This window comes from Artemia sp. Qi Xiang Cuo, chromosome 8, assembly GCF_049724085.1.
Source record: "Artemia sp. Qi Xiang Cuo chromosome 8, ASM4972408v1, whole genome shotgun sequence".
In the NCBI taxonomy this organism is placed as follows: Eukaryota; Metazoa; Arthropoda; class Branchiopoda; order Anostraca; family Artemiidae; genus Artemia; species Artemia sp. Qi Xiang Cuo.
The window spans coordinates 76,694,006-76,716,127 of record NC_142801.1 but is presented as its reverse complement, the minus strand read 5'-3'; the positions used below and the strand labels follow the sequence as shown (position 1 = coordinate 76,716,127).

General features: G+C 37.0%; 1 protein-coding gene across 1 annotated transcript in view; it reads left to right on the top strand.

Moving 5' to 3' along the window:
• The window catches only part of LOC148949806 (B-cell receptor CD22-like), a 392,914-nt gene that overhangs the window by 270,499 nt on the left and 100,293 nt on the right, over nucleotides 1-22,122 (top strand). The window contains exon 8 of the mRNA XM_089093108.1: nucleotides 3,881-4,005. Within this exon, the coding sequence (XP_088949234.1) occupies nucleotides 3,881-4,005 (125 nt within the window). The remainder of the gene's footprint in view (nucleotides 1-3,880; nucleotides 4,006-22,122) is intronic.

The following is a 22,122-nucleotide window of genomic DNA, read 5'->3' as shown; positions in this document are numbered from 1 at the left end:
CCTCAGGCGTAAGTTTGAATGTAAGTTTCGGACGAATTGGGCGCTTACTCTGTGATTCAGGGGTCATTCTTAAAGAATTGGAACAAAATTCAAACTTTAGTGTAAAGAGCAAGGCATTGAAGAGGGGGTGAGCCCCCTCATATTACGTATATGAGGAATTATTCCCCCTCGTCAATAGTTGTAATTTTTGTATTTTGTAATTTTGTAAGTTGTAATTTTGTTAAATAATGGCCGATATAAGTAATAATACGTACATCTTTTTAAGATCCTTTCTTTCATTCATTTCAGTGATTTGAGAATTGCTCAACTTGTGACTTTCATTTTTAAAAATATTTTCGACCTTTTTGGCCGTTTTGTTACTATGCCTGACAAAATTAGTTCTGCAAATATCGCTAATTTAAGTTACATGGTAGAATCTTTCCATGCAGATAATTTCGCGTGGAGGAAGGGAATTTTCCATGGAGGGGGAGCTGGATTTCTGTACATTAAAAAAAACGATCAGAAATTAAAGAAAAAACAAGTTTTTTTCAACTGAAAGTTAGAACCAACATTAAAACATAAAACGAAGAGAAAATATTACTTATATGAGATGGGTTGCCTCTCCTCAATACCTCAATAGCTTAAAAGTTTCCTTTTAACTTTCAAAAGAGGTTATTATTCTAATTAAACAGCCTTTGTGATTCAGGAGTCATTCTTAAACAACTGGAACAAAAATCAAACTTAGGTTATTATAAGGTTATTATTAGTTAAAAAGAAGTAAAATTAAAATGCAAATTTCGTTTTAATTATTCATTTGCAGTGAGCCAAATTCAGAACCGACATTAATTTAAAAACGTTCAGAAACTAAATAAAAAAAATAAGTTCTTTTAACTGAAAGTAAGGAACAACATTACAACTTAAAACGAACAGAAATTATTCCGCATATAAAAGGGGCTGTCCCCTCCTCAACGCCCCGCTCTTAACGCTAATTTTTTTTTTATTGATTTATAAAGCGGAGTTGTGAGAAAGAGTAAAACTTTAGCGTAAAGAGCGGGGCGTTGAGGTGGAGACAGCCCCTTTCATATACGGAATAATTTCTGTTCGTTTTAAGTGTTAATGTCGTTCCTTACTTTCAGTTAAAAAAACTTTTTTTTTATTATTTAATACTCAAAAAGACGTTGCTAACTTGAGAACTATTTGGAAAGGCAACAAGAGCATAAGTGTTAGCAACAATCTTGAGCATGTTGACTTATTCTTAAAAAGACTACTAAATTGAAAATTTTTGGAAAAGACAGCTAGAACTACAAGAATTAGCCAAAAGGAGTATTTGGAATGGAAGTAAAGAAATATTCTCTTGTTTCCCAATATATTTTATCTGTCTAATGACGAAATGAAGTAGAATGTTCTGGAGAGGCTTCCTTGATTAGGTTACTTACTCACCTTACTTACTCACCTGGGTTTCAAATATCACAGGATATATCTTAAATTAATAGGTTGAATTTATATATTGAATCTAAAATTTAAAAATATATATAGCGATTTCGAATTAGGCAGGAAATAGTGTATACAATTATCTTAAAACAGAATTAAGAATGAAATTGAACCATTTCCAAAAACAAAGCTAATTCAAAGTCTATAAAGATTTGGCAAACAATACCTTCACATAATATGGAATTTCCGTATTACTTTGCTTTATTACAGTTCTATCATTATGTGATGGAAACTGATAAAGCAATTTCAAATTACGTCTCTTGTTACAATACCAAAGTACTTTAACTTGTTTTGCAACTCTGCCTTAATTTTTTGCTTCCTCTCGAGTATTCTGTGCACTCAGAAAGTGGAAGGTGCCAACAAAAAGAACGAAAAACTTTTAAAAGTCTGATCATCGGTCAAAGGGATTAAGCTTAGGATTAAGAACTACTAGCGCCACTTACAGTGAACACTCCGGGGACTTCATTAAAAAAGGAGAAAATTTCAAAGAAACTGAACTTTTGTTATAACGAATATTGTTATGAATGAGTTATTTATTATGAAAACTATAATATGTTAGGATTAAAGCCGACACTCCTGTGTAGGTAGACCTACTGGGGACATGATTCTACTTCCTTTACCCTCCCCTGAATTTTAAGTACCTTAAAAGTTCAGTATGCAGCCATTTGGTCATACAAAGTTGCCAAACAGTAAATGGCGCGGGTAATTTTTGCTTTCAACACTAGTGCCACTTTCCACTCTTTTAAGTTTCCGGCAGTCTGCGGGGACCACTTCATTGTGGAGATGTTTATATACTCTGCCTAGTCTTGTAGAGATTACATTATGGAAAACAGAGTTTTTCCGCCACAAGGAGAAGAATGAATTTAAAAATTAGAATTAGCACAAATTAGCTATTAGACACCAGATTTAACTGAATTACTATGCAAATTAAACCTGTAACGAAGATACAAATGGGCTTTATTTTGACCTAAATTGACATTTTAAAGGTTTTGGAGTAGTTGATTGAAAATATTACGACTAAAATATGAGGTGCCCTTAGAAATTTTTCCTTGGGGAGATAATGCAAAAAGTTTTGTTTTTTACAGGATTTGATTTGAAAATTTGTCAATTTCGTCGTTCGGAACTTTTTTTTTAATTTCTCTTAATTTACCAGATGGGAGAGGGGTATCAACCCCATAGCCGTCCCTGGCTGCACCCATGACGAAAGTTCTTGAAGTAAAAGCAAGTATGTACATCAAATATTCAATTATTTGAGGATTTCTGATTATTTTTTTTTATGACTGCATTGCCGCAATAAAGAAGTCCAAAAGAAAAACAAAGCCTGTAAATGTTTTGGAAATGAAGTTTATCTTTAACCAATATTAGTATTTTAGGTTTTTGGGTTTGACTGATTACAAAAATAAGCGCAAAATTGTGTTATCAGCTTCCTAAAACAAAACGCAGTTTTGTTTTATTTCGTTGTAGCCTACATCCTTTATAGTATCATGGTTACTGTTCCACTAGAATTTGTACATAAGAAATTTGTTTACAAAAAAGATTGGTTTATGTTCTTTAATAGTTTTGTCATATTCCCAAAAATCTGCTAGCAAGCTAGTGACACAATTTTTAGTGCTAACCCCATATTTAAAATAACTGACATCAAAAGCCCTTGAATACCCACTTAGGCCGAACCCAGAAATTATGTTTGCAATATGTACTTTTTGTATTCTGACTTAGAAAATTTATCTCATCGTTTAAGACCAACCTTTAAAATATCCCTGAAAAATCATGAGTCAGAAGAGATTCGAAATATCTCTAATTATGAAGACGGGCGGGCTTGGTTGGGGGATTTGACCCTAGAGCCTCCTCCGGACCCTACAAATACGTAGATATTTGCTAATCTTCCTAACTTTCAACCAAGCAAACTGTTTATCTTTCTACTAAAAATTTATCTACTGATTCAGTTTCAAATGGGCTAATAGCATACATTGAGGGCCTTTCTTCTAGGCTCTGAGGATGTTGTCATTCCTGGAAGTAAGTATGACCCTGTGACTGTTTTGATTAAAGTAACTATTTAAAAACCTTCATCCGGCGTCTTTTGGGGCTAAGACGGCACCCCAGGAAGCAAAACGTGTTTAAGGAGTAGTTGGCTACCCTCCGGTCAGTGTCTACAATCAAAAGTGGCACTAGAACTTTTCACTTACGCTAAACTGCTCTCGTAATCCTGAGGCACAATACTTGTCATTTCCTTGGACTTAATAAATAGCAATAAAGGACAAAGAAAATGGGTATCAAATCGCTCTTTACTAAGTTAACTCTGGTGTTTCGTTCTCACTATGATTTATATTATCCTACAAGATTGAAGCGAGTTTTAGTTTGAAACTGAGCAAATTGAATATAGCTTCCTCTACAAAAGCAAGTAATTTTTTAGATCCTCCTATCTTGAGTATTGTTATTCAACAAGCCGACTTTGAACTGGCCGAAGGTAATGAAGTGAGGATTGAGTGTCAGGTTCAAGCAAATCCGGCAGTTACAACTGTTAGCTGGCTCAAAGATGTAAGTCACTTTGATTTCTTTACTACTTCAGTCCTTTTCTGTTAATGCTTTAGATCATCACCTTCTGTTCCCTTGAGCCAGATTTGAAAAGCCATTTGAAAAGCCTTATTTGGATTTTTTCAGTTAAAAAATAGCTCTCCTTCTTTTTAGGCAGGCGTTACATTACCTTTTGATTTGATATTACTAATCGATCTAATATTAGGGCCTATTATGAGAAAGGCCCAACGTAACCATGCACCCTCCCCAAATTTTCAAAATGCAGTATTAACCTACAAAGTTTTGAAATTTGTGTTGAAGTGGGGACTTTCAAATGTCTCTGAAGGGGCTTTGCACAAAAAAGAATGGAGTTTTCGATTGGCTTCAACTGGTGCCGATCCATGGAAATCATCGGCAGGGCTAGGATCTCCTTCGATTTTTGTTAATAAAGATACAAAAAAATGAGTTCGAAAAATTAACCAACCTCTTCTCACTATTGGCACCCCTGTTGGCTTTGAAGAAATCCGTTTAGTACTCAATGATAAAATGTGTTTAACACTTTTTGGGTATAAACCTATCTTTTTATCCAATATCGTTTTCAAAAAAATGTGTTTATACGAATTTTTTGTAAAACGTAAATAAAGTTTTCAATGAATTTGGATTTATAGATTTATTATGATTTATCCAACTTCGACTTTTAAACAAAAAAACATGTTTGCAGGGTATCATAACATCTACCAAAAATATCATTTGGTTGGATTAAATAGGAGGGCTCTTATTGGCGACATAATTTGATAGAACCTTAGACCTTAGTTCCTCCAGTGGCCCCGGATGCACACAGGGCGTCGGTGAGTAGCTTCCAATCTTCCCTAATGTGAGCCGCTGAATATATGTCTTCCCTCTCTGGGATGAGACTGTCTGGAGGGCTCTTCTGTCACATTCATATGTCCTACGGAACGTGTTCTTTGGCCTTTTCTGGCTATGCCGGCTTTACGGTTGCCATGGAGGAGGATTTTCGGAAGTCTGTAATCTGGCAAGCGAACGATGTGTCCAAGGTATCGCCATCTACGTTGTCGTACCACGGTTACAATATCTGGATGGCCTGTGCGGGTACGGATCTCGTCATTGCTGACACGGTCTCTCCAACTTATTCTAAGGATTCGGCGAAGACAGTTATTCTCGAATGCGGTAAGGCGTTTCTCCTGTTCCGCGGTTAGCTTAAGGCATTCCATAGCGTATCTCAGGACAGACAGTACATTGCTCTGGAAGAACCTGAGTTTCAACTTCAACGAGTATACGGTGGATTTCCCTATTGGTAGAAGTCTCTGAAATTATGCGTTGGCCAATGTTATCCTGGTACGCAATCCTTTTTTAGAGTCGCTACTGTAAGTGACTGTACTCCCTAAGTACTTGAAATCTGTCACCGTTCGATGTCCTCTTATCTTAGTTGGATTCCCGTGGATGAACTATTGATTGACATAGCTTTTGTCTTCGACGTGTTGATGTGTAGTCAGAATTGTTCAGCTTTCTCTGCAAGTTTGTTCAAGAATTCCTGAAGCTTCGGCTTGTCGAAGCTTCCATCGTCGGCGAACCAACATCTTCGGCGAAGTCGACGTCCTGAATAAGTGTCCCTGCAATCCGGATTCCATGCCCATTTATCTGTCTAAAGATTTAATCTAGAACTAGGACGAAGAGGAGAGGTGACAGGACACAGCCTTGCTCGACGTCAGTCATCACCTTGAAATAGCATTTGTTGCCGTCCAATGTTTTAACACAGAATTCTGTCTCTTTGTACATGGCAACTATTAGAAGGATTAGCTTCTCGAGAATACTTTAGAACCGCAATACTCCCCACAGGATTTTACCATCAACTGAATCAACGCCTTTTCAAAGTTCATGAAGAGTATATACAAGCGCTGTCTCCATTCGTTAGATTCCTCCAGCATGGTGCGTAGAGTAAAAACAAGATCGGAACAAGATCGTTTTGGCCGAGATCTATGCTCTTCTTCACGCAAGTGAGGATCAAGGTCTGCTCGGAGTCTTCCTAATATTAACATCGTAAAGAGCTTCGCAGGGATCGAAAGAAGGCTGATTCCTCTGAAGAGTTTGAATAAGACTCCTGTTTTCCAGTCTTTAGGGAACTTTTCGGTCTGCCATAGGAGCGAGAAGAAGGATAGCCAGAAGGCCAGGGTTTGACGCAGGCTGAACTTGATCATTTCAGCTCAAATGCGGTCTCTACCAGGGGCCTTCCCATTCTTAAGTTTTTTTTAGCAGCTGAGGGTATCTCGTCGGCTGTCGGCTTTTTATCACTGATGTGAAGACTGAAGTGAGGTTCATCTGGTATATCCGGTGGGACCTCTGGCGTTGGATGACTAAGTAGGGCTTCGAAATAACTCGCCCATCGCTCCTTTTGTTCTTTCGCATCTGTCAGGAGCCTTCCATTTTCACCTTTCACCAGGCATTCTTGGATACTTGACTTGCCTACTATTTCTTTGGTAAGGCGATATATGGTTCGTTTGTCTCCACGGCTCGCTGCTTCTTCGGCTTTTCTGGCCTTTTCGTTCATGTATTGCCGTCTGTTGGATCTGGCACTTTTGTTTACATTTCTATTAGCTTCTTTATAGGTTAATCTCTTTGTCACCTCTGAGTGACCACTTGCCCCAAGGGAGCTTGACTTCAGCTTCTTGCGATTTTCTATGAGATCCCAGGTATTCGTAGATATTCACTGTTGCTTAGCCTGCTTTCTAAACGCGAAAAATTCTTCGGCCGTGTCCGTGTAGCTTTTGCGGATTGTCTCCCAAGCTTATTTAACGTCTTCAGACAGGTTATATAGGGCTATAAATTTATTGGACAGTTTAATCCCAAACGAATATCGGACGCTTTTCTCACCTAGTTTGACCACGTCAAAGCTTCTGACTATGTCCGTCTTCTCCTTCCTATTATTAGACTTCAGCTTCAGTTTCAGTGAGGTGACCACTAGTTCTTGGTTTGAACCAAAATCGGCGCTTCAAAAATTTCGAACGTCTTGCAGGCTTGTTCGCCATCTCCGGCGGATCAGGAAATGGTCGATTTGGTTTTTGACGGTGCCATCCGGAGAAGTTCAAGTGTAATTGTGGATATCCTTATGCTGAAAGAGCTTACCGCCGATCAGCAAATCATTCCCCATAGCGAAGCTGACAAGTCGAGCTCCATTTTGTTTATGGGGCCAATTCCGTGGTGACCCATCACTTCAGGGCAGTAGGTTCAGTCTTGGCCGACCTTTGCGTTGAGTTCGCCTGCGATACAGGTGACGTCGTGGATTGAGACTGAATCGATCACAGACTGGAGGTTGTCGTAGAACTCAACTTTAAGGGTTTCATCAGCCTCATTTGTGGGTGCGTAGCACTCAATCAACGACAATTTTGCATGGTTAGAAACAAATCTTGCATGCAGTATTCTTTTATTGACCGGTTTCCATGAGCAGAGGGCCTTTGTCGGTTTTGGACTTAATATTGCTGCAACTCCGGCATAGTGACTTTCAATTTTTCCGCTATATAAGACTTCAAACATCGTACGGTCACCACTGATTATCTTCTCGCCGCAGCCTTTCCACCTTGCTTCCGAAATGGCGACTATGTCAAGTCCAAACTTCTCGCATTTGCGAAGGACTTGCTCTGTTGTTGACAGTGCTGACAGGGTTCTAAAATTCCGTTTAAGATAGGCCGATCTTAAACGGTTTATTCGCATTCAAAAATCTGGTCCAGAGGCTTGCATGGGTCGTCATTAGATATAGAGGTTAGGATCCAAAGCTTAACGTTGACGTTTCGTTAGCGGTCTTTTTTCTACGGGGATAGCTTGCTATGCCAACGCCCAACCGGTTTCTTTGGCTCGGCTACGGGCAGGGACGCCAGTACCAGACTGTTGGACCAGAGCCCAACTGGCCTACCCAACATAGAGAAGCCGTAGTCCAAATCTCGGTCATCCTCCCTATTTTGCAGTTATCCTCCTGGACATGATCCTCCCACGATGGTATCCTGCAGTACCTACAATTTAACCCATTGCTCTGAGAAGGTTTGCAACTAACGGGACGTGCCCACGCGCAGGTGGGTCCTGCTCGGTATGCATCAGAGGGGCCTTTTTCCTCCTCTACCTGTATTTATGAACCCCGGGCAGGAGTACCGCAGTTTCAATTTATGAACCTATAGGGGCTAGGTGCCCCTTGGTCCGTGCCTCCCTTTATGGGAGGTACCCGACATATCTGTAGAACGTTCCCCTCTCCACCACCTGGGGTGGATAGGGCGTGAATTCATTTTATAGGAGAGCTAAGTTAATAGTTTTTACGATTCAACTAACCAGTGATTTGTGATTACGTAGAAGAAATTCTTAGGAATTTCTAAAGCAAGCTTGAAATGTCTCAAATTACTTTTAGTAATTCGGGATTGATAGCTTCATGTTTGCTTGCTTTTTTTGTCCAATTTGTACTGTAAGACAGCATTTTGGTCAAATATGGGCAAAAATATAATCGGACAGTAATTAATAGACAGTCAATCGTTTCAGCATTTTTAGGAAATCTATATGTTTAATTTTGGACACTACTACGCAGTGGCACATTATCCCTACGTTCCTATTGAATATACCACAATCCTAATAAAAAAAAATTCTATTTTTTTTCGGTAGTTTTTGCCACCCTTTATTCCATCCTCACTCTATAAACTGAGATTTTACCACAGTGTAGCATCAAAAGACGCAATACCTAAAAAATCTTCTTTCTTTATTATTATAACTAGACCCCGGCGCCACGCCGGCGGATCGACCAAACGCCGCCGACGAGAGACCCGGTCGAACGCCGCCGAAGTGTCGTAACGCCGCCGGCGCGCCACCGGCGCACTGCCACGAGCAGAGGCAGCGGCGTTCAGTCGACTTTAAATTAATTTTGCGGTAATTCTTATTACGTCAACCGCAAAGTCGGAGCTTTTCCTTCTCGTGAGGTTTAGTATTTCGATTTTCCTGATTAGAAATCAAGCAGGGCTTGCACTATCCCCTAATTTTCGGGTATTTCCCGGAAAATCTATGCGTCACCCCCCAAGAAAAGTGGTTCCTCGAATCCCCGAAAATCACACAATCACGGTGCCACCCCTAGCGATTTATCACCAGTGACTTTCCCTGCCAAATATTACTTTGCATACCATAATTCTTCACTACTCTCTTGTTCATTAATTTTCGTCTCTTTTGTCACTTTGTATAAAAACCAGACAGATGCAATATGCAATTGCAAATATTGCAATATACACAGTTCCTCATATGTTGACAAAAATAGTATCGTCTATATGAAATGGGTTTAAATCATTTCGAATGTAGTTTCCCAATCGCTGTTTCTAACATCGTTCGTAGTCTAGAATTTTATTTTCAAGTTGAATAGAATTATAGAACGAATTCACTACTATACAGCTTCAGCCTTCAGTTGGATTTTGAAATTGACAGCAGCCGACAGATTGTTTCTACAGCTGAGTTGTAAGTTTGCAGATTTTTTTTTTTGCTGTTTTTAGATAAGAGTTTCTTAATGTTTAATACTCAATTGTTGAACGCCTGAATGTTTAATACTCAGTTGTTGTTGTCAATTGTCAGCTTCCGGTATGCGGAAGCTACCCCAAAAATATGACTCATAAATAAATTGTAAATTATTGCCGGGGGGGATAGGGGGCTATCATTTTTAAGTGATAAAACCTAATTTTTTTTTTATTGAAAGCAGAGATGCCAAAAGGATAATTATTTTGTTCATTTAAAGTGGAGACAGAAGAAAGTGATATCAAATTCCCTGGGAAACCATTGAAATATTTTGATAGACCCAGGGCCCCCCATTAAAATTTGTTCATTGTCTTGGATATTTTGCGATTTCTCATAGGCTACTGGCCTAATTTGGCTTTTGTGTGTGCTCCCTTTTAATTAGACTTTTTGGATCTTATTGAATGCCACGGCGAATCTATGACTCAGTTTTTCAATAATTTGAGGTATATCTGAATAATTTCGACATTTTTGTTGTTGTCTTTGTACCGCTTTACTCATACCCTCAATTTTTTTTCAAGGAAAACTAAGCTGTTTAATGTTATTTTGCGTGTTTGTTTGAACCATATAGTAACCTAGTTAATTATTAAGTAACTTATTTTTCTAGTGAAAGCTGAGACGGTATCCAATCAAAGTGGTATCCAGAAGGGGGGTGGGGGTTAGGGGGGGAGGGTATTACATTTAAATGATAATATCTCGAAAGTTTTTTATTGAAAGCAGGGATCCCAAAAAGTTAATTTTTTGAATATAAAGCAGAGACGGCATTTTATCAAGGTGGTATCCAGAGGGGGTGGGGTAGTGAGCTATCATATTTAAATGATAATACCTCGATTTTTTTTTAAAGCAGGGGCACCAATAAGTTAATTTTTTTTATTTAAAGCAGAGACGGTGTCCTATCAAGATAGTATCCATAGGGGGGGGGGGATAGAGAGTTATTATATTTAAGTGATAGTGTCTTGATTTTTTTTTTATTGAAAGCAGGGATGCCAAAAAATTAAAAAGTTGACAAAAATTAGCAAGATTTCCGTGAGTTATACTTGATACAGCACTTGCATGGTTTTATCGTCCAAAGGGAAAGGGACATTTGCGTCCAACCCGTTTTTTTTCTTATTGATGAAACGGGTTTAATTTGAAAACATTCATTCATAAGTACCTGGCAGATTCGCACCAAAGCGAATTGGTGTGATGAAAGCGATATTAATATCCCCACCTAACGTTGCGCTCGAGTGACAATGACGCCCTAGGTCCAGTGCCCAAGTTACATTAAAAAGCCAGGTCATAATAAAAGCTTTCAATTTCGTGGTGTTAGACTTCGTGGTGTTAACACCAAAAATTTTTCGGATATAACCCCGCTCAAGCTGTGAAATTTCCCTGTGGACTTTCCTTTTGGATTTATTTTCATAAGCGGATTATCGTTTTGCTGGCTATTTCAAATTCCCTCGGGATATTAAATTTCCATTGCCAGTCTTCAGAGTGTAAACACCTGTTTTTGGACTTATTATTTCACTAGAAAGAACTTAATTTATACAATGACCTTCAGCAGTTATAAAAGTTCACCATTAAGACTGGTATATCTCTTTTTTTACCGATGTTCTCCTTGATAGACTGATTAACTAAACAAGAGATGTTTACTATTGGAGATCTTTCTTTAGCCAAGTTTGTTAACTACCTCATTTGGCCAGTTAGAATACTTGGAAGAAATTCCACTAGAAATGGACTGAGTTATCTAGTATTCTGCTACGGTACTCATGACAAGCAGACAGTTGGTGAAGATTGCTTGGTTTCTTATGCAGAGAATATTAATGAAGCAAAGAGATCGAAAACTAAAAAGGTGGGACAAGCATTCACAGAAGTAGCGACTTTTCCCAATATATACAAAGAGTTTGCTAGAACAGGGACGCCTGAAAATTCTTCTACTTCGTCTATTTCTGGACTTTTTCAACAGTTAGCTGCGACCCAGGAAGAAGTTACGATAACTAAGACTAAGCTAGTGGCACATATAGAAAAATGTGTTGCACAAAAAATAGTGCAAAACTTCGGAACAGGGTCTTATGGTGCTTGCAAATAAATAACCAAAGCCTTGCTGCATAAATTTATGACGCTATAGTTATATATCTTAATACAAGATGTGAACGCATTTAAAACTAAATTAAAGGACAAACGAGTAAAACTGAATGACTAAAATATTGTATTTTACAATAGAGAACAAGCATGATAATTTTGAACAGGAAGCAATAGAAGAATGTCTGATATTCTCAGGGATAAGACAGACACCTGGCTCAGATCTTGATATGACTGTCCTAAACCTTGTTAAGTCAACTATGGGAGTTTCGACTATTACTAGGGAGCATTTTGTGTCGATTCAGCGTTTCAGACTCAACTCTATAGAAGATTCTTGAAATTTAGCCCGCAGAAATCCAGATCCTGTGGCCCCAGTTTTAGTGAAGTTGGTATCAAACGAACTTGCGTACAAAGTGTTTAAAACTAAATCAAAATTAGCTGGATCCGGAATTTATGTTAGTGAATTTCTTACAAAACGTAGAAAGGCAATATTAAATAGTGCACGGGACAAGTTCGGTGTGGAAAATGTTTGGACAGACAAAGGTCGCATTTTCGCGAAATTATCCAGCCAAAGCGCACCGCGTCGGCTCTATAGCCTAGCTGATACTTACTGAATTTTTCATAGTTAATTTAGTTAGGAGTGTCCTTTTTTTTCTTTTTTTTTACCTCTGTTTTTGTTGCTTTTCTTTTCTTTTGTTGTTCTTTTTTTTTTTTTTTTTTTTTTTTTTTTTTTTTTTTTTTTTGAGTGGATGTTGTAAGGATAATGGGTGATATTTCTCACTTGTGTTTTCTAGAGAGTAATCCTTTTAGAGTGGGATATGTTCTTTATGATGATTTACTTCCAGAAAGTACAAATGCTGATTTTTCCCCGCAAAGAGATAGTTGTTATGTGGATGTGATTTCTTCAGGATTAGAGGTGAATGCAAGATCGTTTTGCCTGTGTCATTGGAATTGCCATGTAACTTCAACGTATTATGAAATTCTCCAGTTAATTGATAATGTGAATAGTAAATTTTATGTAATTGGCCTTTGTGGAACTTTTTTAACTTCTGAGCATGTTCTGTCGTTATATAATTTTCCAGGATACAGGCTTATTGTAAGGAATAGAGAGAGAATGGGACGTGGAGGTTTGGCATTTTTGGTTAAGGACCATTTTGTTGCTAAAATAAGGGAAGACCTATCAGTTTGGATAGAAGGTAAGGTGGAATCTCTTACTCTTGAGCTGGAAGTTGGTAGAAAAGATATATTGACTACTGAGGTTTATTAGCCGCCGAGTACAGTTTGGGAGGAGTTTTAAAATGGTTTTAGTAGTTTAATGGATGCAGTAGAATTGAGTAATCTGGAGTGCATTTGCATGGGGGATTTTAATTTTGATCTTTTAAGTTTATACAATGATAATTTGGATTTTTTAAACCTTTTCTCCAGTTATGATTTTTATCCATTAGTTGGGATTCCGACTCGTGTTACAGGTTAGTCAGCTACACTTATTGACAATATTTTCGTGCGATCCCGGGTATTATATAGCTGTTATGCTGACGTTATAGTAAATGAGGTTTCCGATCCCTTTCCTATAGTAGCAGTGACTTCACATCAATATGCGACAAAGCAGAACTGGACAAAGGTTAAAAGAAGGCAACTAAAAAAAGAGAACCTACAGAAGTTTAGAGAGGAACTAAGTATCGTGTCATGGAAACCAGTTTATGATGAATCTGAAAGTGCTTCTGCGGCATTCGATAAGTTCATGGACATATTGCAGCCAAAATTTGAGTGAACTTGCCCAGTAAAGAGCATAAAGGTGAGGAAAAAGGAACCCCGGAAACCTTGGGTAACTATGAAGCTACTAGACTTAATTATAAGGAGAAATACATTGTATTTGAGTTACTTAGATAGTAACCATAGTCAAGATCTAACTGAAATTAAACAAATCCGTAATAAAGTAAATCGGCTAAGGCGGTCATGCATCCACGAATATTATGGACAGAAATTTAAGGAAAACAAAGGCAATGCGAAAACGACTTAGAATATTATAAATGGAATCGTAAATAAAAAGAAAGAGACCAAGATTCCTGCTAGTCTGATCTTTGATGGTAAATTTGTTTATGGAAATTATGAGGTTGCTAATTTGTTTGGTGAATATTTTTCTAAGATTGGTAAACCAATAAGTGAGAATCCATACGATGAAAATAATGAAATTAATGACACGTTTCGTGATGAAAAGGGAGTTTGACTGGCAATGTCTGCAGATGAAACGAACGTTGAAGAATTAAAACAGATAATAGGATTGGTAAAATAAAGTTCTCCAGGGAATGATGGAATTAATCTGAAAGCGTTCAGGCATGTTATGGTATATTTGTTGCCTTGTATTGTTTATTTGATTAACCTTTCTTTGAAGAAAGGTGAATTTCCTACTCGTCTGAAAGAGGCTAAAGTTTTTCCGCTTCACAAAGGGGGTTCAAAAACTGATCCGTCTAATTGGAGGCTGATTTCAATATTGCCCCTATTTGCTAAGCTGTATGAACAAGTGATGCACCAACGACTTTATAACTATCTGACTACTTACGGTTTTCTTAGTGATACCTAATTTGGATTCAGGAAAAACCACTCTGCAATTCATGCAGTCCAGCACCTAACAGATTTCTTTAATAGTGCTCTCAAAAAAAGTGTGCTGGTACTTTCAGTATTTATAGACTATATATAGGCTATTGACACTGTGGTTCATAAAAATTTGTTGCGTAGGCTAAGCTGTTTAGGGATCCAAGGGGTTATTCTGAAATGGTTTGAATCTTATCTTGACCAGCGTATTATTTGAGTCTCTATTAAAAATTCTATTTCAAAAAGTTTTATCGTTAATTCTGGTGTGCCTCAGGGTTCAGTGCTTGGCCCACTTCTTTATCTAATTTACGTTGATATCATGCGTTTTTGTATATCAGATGCACTTATAACGTCTTTTGCTGATGACACGGTGTTTACGATTACAGCTACTTGTCTGAACCAGTTAATTGAGAAGACAAATAAGGCCCTCGCTGAATTGATAAGTTTTACAAATTCTAGTTATTTGGTAGTGAATATTTTAAAAACAAATTTCATGACATTTTGTAGAAATGGAGTTTCATGTGATTTAGATAATAAAATTGTTTTTAATGGTGAATTTTTAAAGCATGGAAATGGTGTTAAATATTTGGGCTTTAGTCTTAATTTCAATTTAAGTTGGAAATCCCATTGTGATCTTGGGGCAGTTAAGATTTTAAAAGGGTTGGGTGTGATAAGAAGACTGAAAAATCAACTACTATCAAATGTTTTACTTTTACTTTATCATTCTATTGTTAGCCCTTATTTATCGTATGGTTGCTTGCTATGGACTAGTAGTTTTATTTCAAGTTTTAGAAAAGTCCAAATTTTACAGAATAAAAAAGTTCGTATTTTAGGTAATTATATTCAGTTTGAAAATAGCACGTTGAATTGCTTTACAAGCTTGAAAATTTTAAATATTTATCAGTTACGGGATTACCAGTTAGCAATTTTTATTTATCAATGTTTGAATAAGTGTTCACCGGAAGTATTTTGGGAAATTTTTAAAGCTAACTCATCTTATCACTGTTATGAGACTAGAAATGCGAATAACCTTGCATCTGAGCTCGAGAATACTCAACGTGCTGCGTTTCTGCCTCGTTTTGAGGGACCGGGGGTGTGGAATTCCCTCTCGGATGCTATTAGACAAGTTGATAATGTAAGCCAGCTCAAGAATAGATTGAAGCGTTACCTTTTGGGTTATAATCTGAATGATTAGAATTTTGAATTTGATTAATGTTTGGTATGAAAATTGTTTGGACAGACAATGGTCGCATTTTCGCGAAATTACCCAGCCAAAGCGCACGGAGTCGGCTCTATAGCCTAGCTGATACTTATTGATTTTGTCATAGTTGATTTAGTTAGATATATCTCTTTTTTTTTCTTTTTTTTTCCTCTGTTGTTGCTTTTTTTTTTTGAGTGGATGTTTTAAGGATGATATGTGATATTTCTCACTTGCGATTTCTAGAGTGTAATCCTTTTAGAGTAGGAGATGTTCTTTATGTTATTTAGTTCAAATGCTGATTTTCCCCCGTAAAGAGATAGTTTTTATGTGGATGTAGAGCTTTATAATAATGGATTTGCAGCCATCGTAAACAAAACTTCGGGTTTTTTTAGATGGCCGCTGTAAATTTGTTTGTATTTTTTTATGCTAAATAAAATAATTTGAATTAAAAAAAAAACAAAAAAAACTAGATGTTGCAACGTTCTTACGTATCTACAGTGGTTTAAAAAAATTCAATCACCCCACAAATGATTACCAAAAATATGCACAAATATAACAAATGTAACATTTGGAATATTATAACACTTTTTTCCAAGCTTTAAAGAAAAGCAAAAAAGGCTAAATACCCCTAACTACACTTGCAAGCTATTTTAAAAAGAAACTCTTTGGAGATTTCCATGGAAATGACCATAGCAGAAGCTTTGAGCCTGGGTGGGAATCTAGAGAAGTCTTTGAGTGTTTTGACCACAGGTGACTTATTGTTGCGACTTTCTTAAATTTGGTAATTTTTGTAAGCATTTGGAAATCAAAGCTTAAACTCAATTACTGATACTAAGTGTCCTAACATTTTGCTTGGATTAAAAGTGGCGAACTAGGATGAAAATCTCAACATCTTCCTGGATCTACTTCAGTCTGCATATTATTTCATTTAATTACATTTAAAACGGATGAGCCTTTCATTTTTTACCAGAAAATAGCTGGCATTTAATTTTTTCTTCATACCGAATAAACTATTAAGTGTTTTTTGTTTCATTGTAATTGAAGTATTCTCTTGTGAAGTTTTCATCATATATTTTTCATTTTGATAAATTTACTCCTTTTAGATGCAGTTTATAACTTGACTGATATTAGGTATTTATCAATCTATAATTTGGAATGAATCCCCAAAGAAAAAAAACGAATAATATCCAAAAGAGCAGCCAAAATCAATAAAAAAGCAGCAGTTCAGCATTAGCCTACATGCCATATATTCTATAAAGAAGCCAAAGAACTTTAAAAAACATTTTTTTAAATTGTAATTAAAAACCAGTTTTTAATACAAGAAGTCTTTTTAAGAATCCAAAAGAGCAAAAAAAAAAAAACAATCGATATCAAAGTCGCCCATTTCAACTGTTTTAAAGGTGACAAAACAGATATAGGCAAAGGGCATTATGAAAAAATTAAGCTTCTAAGTTCAAAGTTATATTCAAAGTTTTTACCAGATAACTGACAAATTTTGTGATATGGTATTTGAAGTTGCATATGCAGTAATGCTCAATGAAGAAAACTACTAATTTTGATAATTATTTATGTTAAGAATGCATAACTAGTAGATACTTCAACTACTCGTATTATGCAAGGGTTCTGAAACGCCACAGTCATTTTGTTTCTACCAGATTTCTACTTCTCTTGATGAATAACGAAGAAGACCAGTTTCCAGCCAGTGACTTGTGAATTTTTGAATCATGAATAGGCTCGAATCTGTTGTAAATTTAAGCTGTGATTTGAGAAAGACTGATGAAAACATTAATGTTTGCGGTCAACATTGATCACGCCGGCGGCGCGCCGCCGACATCTTACCAGCGGCGCGCCACCGACATCTTACGGGCGGCACGGCGTACTGTTTTTGGCCCCGCCGCCACTAGTCTTCCCTCATCGGCGCGGCTCCGGGGTCTAATTATAACTGTACGCAGACAAGCTTTACACATACTACTACAAACAAGTTAGCTATATCATAGTTTCTTATCAATTTTGACTGTTCAGTCCAGTCAATTAATCGTAGTCTAGTGCTGGCCTTCTAACCCTTCTGCGTAAAGAGAATAAAAAATTTGAATTCGAATCTTACAATGTGCAATTTTTCTAGTTTTTATTTTCTTTTCTTAACTAGTAGAAAGGACCCTAAAGGTCCAGGGCATAGAGTCCCTATGGGCATAATATGGGCATAGAGTCCCTAGGGAGAACACATGGTTAATTAAAGTGGGTCAATGACCTCTTTTTCCAAGGTCGATTTATTTATTGTTGTTGTTGTTTTGGCCAAGTGCATGCTCGAGGCGAATGTTATGATCCAGAAATAGGAAACAGGATCACGTGTTTCCCTTTCATAAATCAATAATTCCCCTTAGAAACAACAAATTAATTCCCCTTTCTGGACAAATCAATCAACCATGACATCATCTGTCAGACATTAAAAAACTTCGCCACGGAAACAATTCTCCTGGTCGAACTCCAAAGATATTAATAAACCTCCCCGGAAACAATTCTCCAAGAAACTCCGGCGAATGTTTTGATCTTAGAGATGAAGAGATTAAAGCGGGAAAAGGTTTCTTAGTAATTTCAAATGTGACAGCGCAGGGATGCCAAAAACAAAGGGAACACGATGAAATTACGTTTAGAGATTATTTGAGCGAAACCGTTTTAGACATTTTAGGGAATTATTTCGGAGAAACGGTTAGAGACATTTTAAAAGATGATTTTAGTAGATGTTTTAGAATAGGATTTGAGGGTGAAACTCCGTGGTCGTTATAATACAGAAGTTCCATTTGAACAGTTTCGTGAGGTCCCCTACCCCAACCCCAAGGGGCTCCGCTCCCCCGACCCCAACCCAAAGGGCTCCGATCCCCCTACCCCAACCCCGAAGGAAGCCCCCGGTCCCCAAAGGGTTCCCGGGCTCCCAAAGGACCACCCGGCCCGCCCAGACCCCCAAAGGCCCTCCCCGGGCCTCCAAAGGCCCCAAAGCCCCCATTTTTTAATACTTTTTTAAGGCTTTATTATATAATTTCAGAGCAAGTTCCTTTCTTAATGTCCCTCCTAAACCCATTTTTACAAGTTGAAGCATCCTTCCTTTTCACCCACAACTTTACTTTACAGCTTTTTGGATACCTCAACACCAAGAAATACCTTTCAAAAGGCATTTCAGAGCAAGTTCCTTTCTTAATGTCCCTTCTAAACCCATTTTACAAGTTTGAAACATCCTTCCTTTTCACCCACAACTGTACTTTACAGCTTTTTGAATGCCTCAACACCAAGCAATACTTTTCAAAGGGCATTTCAGAGCAAGTTCCTTTCTTAATGTCACTCCTAAACCCATTTTACAAGTTGAAGCATCCATCCTTTTCACCCACAACTTTACTTTACAGCTTTTTGAATGCCCAACACCAAGCAATACTTTTCAAAAGGCAGTTACAGAACAATTTCTTTTCTTAGTGACCGTCCTAAACCCATTTTACATTGAAGTACCCATCCTTCTCACCCACAACTTAGTTATAGGTAAGAGTTTGAAGTTTTACCTTTTCGACTTAGCTTAGAGTTTTAGTTTGGTTTAGTTTTAGTTAAAAGTTTAGAATTTTTTAGCTTAGAGTCTTAGCTTAGAGTTTTTGTTAGAGTTCTAGTTTAGTTTAGTTTTAGTTAAGAGTTTTTAGCTTAGAGTCTTAGCTTAGAGTTTTATTCAGAGTTCTAGTTTAGTTTAGTTAAAGTTCAGAATTTAGAGTTTTAGCTAAGAGTCATAGATTAGAATTTTACTTAAAGTTGTAGTTTGGTTAAGTTTTAGTTAAGAGTTTCGAGTTTTAGCTTAGAGTCTTAGCTTAGAGTTTTTGTTAGAGTTCTATTTTATTTTAGTTTTATTTAAGAGTTTAGAGTTTTTAGCTTAGAGTCTTAGCTTAGAGTTTTTGTTGAAGTTCTAGTTTAGTTTAGTTAATAGTTTAGTTTTAGCTTAGAGTCTTAGCTTAGAGTTTTTGTTAGAGGTGAAGTTTAGTTTAGTAATAGTTAAGAGTTTAGAGTTTTAGCTTAGAGTCTTAGCTTAGAGTTTTTTTGTTAATCAATCAATCAATCAATCAAGTTATTAATACTAAAAAAAAAACACAATTACAAACTTAAAATTTATACATGCCCAAGAAGCTCAGCTTGTAAAGGGCCAACAAAACAAATAAGACACTATTATAAAGCACATAAAAAAAATGGATAAGAGACATTTATGAAAATAGGAGAATTGACAGGAAACTTCACAAATAACTGGAAAAATATATATAAACGAGGAAGAGATTGGAAATTAGGATTTAAAAAATATAAAAAAATCAGAGAAATATATTGAATGAAAAAAAAAGACATGTAACTGTGGATGGAATGCAAAAAAAAAGAAGAAAAAAGTGGGAAAATACTATACTGGAAATACCGAGTGAGAAAGTACCTTTGCAGAAAGAGATAGAGGGACGTCTGGAGGGATGGAGTTCCATAGTAAAATAGATTGATAAACAGGAGACCTCTGACCTGCTGTCGATGATCGCTTAGGTAAAATGAACCTGCGATAAGAGCTACGTAAAAAAGAAGAGTACCTACCTGAGCCTGACAGAAAGATAAACTGCTGCAAAGATGGTGGAAGTGTACCTAGAAAAGTAGAATGTGCTAAATAAAGGTAACTTTTACCCACAATACGATCCATAGGAGCTATTCCAGTATCATTATAAAGATCAGAGGAAGGGTAAAAACGAGGTAGAAGAAAAGTAGCCTTCACTGCCCTATTTTGGGCTCTTTGAAGAGAGCAGAGAAGAGATTTATTAGTACTACCCCAGACAGAACAGCAATAAGAAAGGTAAGGAAAAATAAAAGCATAATAAAGAGGAAGCATAACATCTGGGGGAAGAAATAAGTTAACTCTGTGTAACATTGAACATTGGCAGAGGACAAGGGAGCGGGTACGACTTATATGGGGTTTAAAAGGAAGAAAAAAGTCAAGATACACATCAAGAAATTTTACAATAGTAGCTTGCGGTATAATATCATTCCCATAAGTCAGGATGGTTGGTTCCCTTGCGTCTCTCATACGATAAGGGGTTCTAAAGTGTACAATGACACTTTTTTGGCTGTTGATAGTCATACCATTTGACCAGCACCAATCTTTTACTTTATCAAGAAGACCTTGAGCTAGGGAAATGGCAGATGGCAGGTCCACTGCAGCAATGAAAAAGTTACTGTCATCAGCAAAAAGAATAGGGTACACAAGGGGATGAAGACCATCAACAAGATCATTAATATTAAATTAAAAACAAAAGTGGTCCAAGCACAGAGCCCTGTGGGACACCTTTCATAATAGGCAAGGAAGAGGAAGAAGTACCATTAACCGAAACATACTGAGATCTCCCTGAGAGGTAAGACCTAAACCATTCAAGTGGGACTCCATGCACTCCAAATGAAGATAATTTAGACAAAAGAACAGAGTGAATGACCATATCAAATGCCTTAGAAAAGTTAAGAAATAGACCCAAAACACACAAGCCCTTGTCAAGGTTAACACGCACAAACTCTGTTGCATCTGAAAGTGCATGCAAGGTAGAAAAATTGGGACGAAATCCATACTGATGGTTAGTTATGAGAGAATTACCTGCAGTCGTATTATTACTAAATACAAATGAAGAGAGTCTACAATACACTAATTTTTCAACAACCTTAGAAATTACAGGAAGGAGAGAAATAGGTCTATAGTTTGAAATTAGAGATGAATCACCTTTTTTAAACAAAGGTACAACATTAGCAACCTTAAATAAATGAGGAAAAACACCAGAAGAAAGAGAGAGGTTAGTTATGTGTGAGATGGGGTTTGAAACAAACTGACAATTTTCTTAAGAACATTACAGCTCAAACCGAAACCATCAACTGAACGGCTACTTGAAAGCTGAGAAATAATGTTAGAAATTTTGGTATCACTGCATGGAAAAAGGAAAAATGACTTTTCTGCTAAGGGAAAACTACTTACTCTGCGGTAGGGTGGATTAGGAACTGAAGGAAGTGAGGTGAAATACGAATTGAAGGCGCTTGCTGAAAAATTATTGTCCACGAAAGATCCATCAGCTTTCCTGTAACGACAAGGGGGGACTGTTTGAGTTTCTTGCGGGAAAGAGCTTCATTAACTACAGTCCAAACCTTTCGCAAATTCCCCTTACACTCATCAATTCGACGCGAAAAATGTAGCTTTTTGGCTGCACGTACTGAAGAATTAAGCACATTTTTATAAAGTTTATACTTCAAAAGATCATCCTGTGTCTTACTTTTACATGCAGCCTTCAACAGAGACGCCTTCATATGTGTAGCATTGATCAGACCTCTAGACATCCATGGACATTTAGGTATGGAATTCCTTGGCCTCTTTTTAAGAGGAAAATGCTTATCCAACAGTGTTCCCATATGACAAAAAATAAATTCGTTGCACAATCAACATCATTAGCTTCAAGAACACTAGACCAATCATTACTCTGAAGACTATGTATTAAATTAGAAATTTCTTTATCTGTGGAAGTTCTAAAAGAAGGCTCACCCAGCTTATCCACAGCAATCTCAGTTTGAGGCACAAAAAGTGAAACACAAATAGGGAAGTGATCAGAAAGATCAGTGAAAACGAGACCAGAAGTAAACTTCAAATAAGAAGAATGAGAAATGAAAATATTGTCTATTAAAGTGGCAGAATTTCTAGTAGGGTCAACACGAGAAGGAAAAAAAAT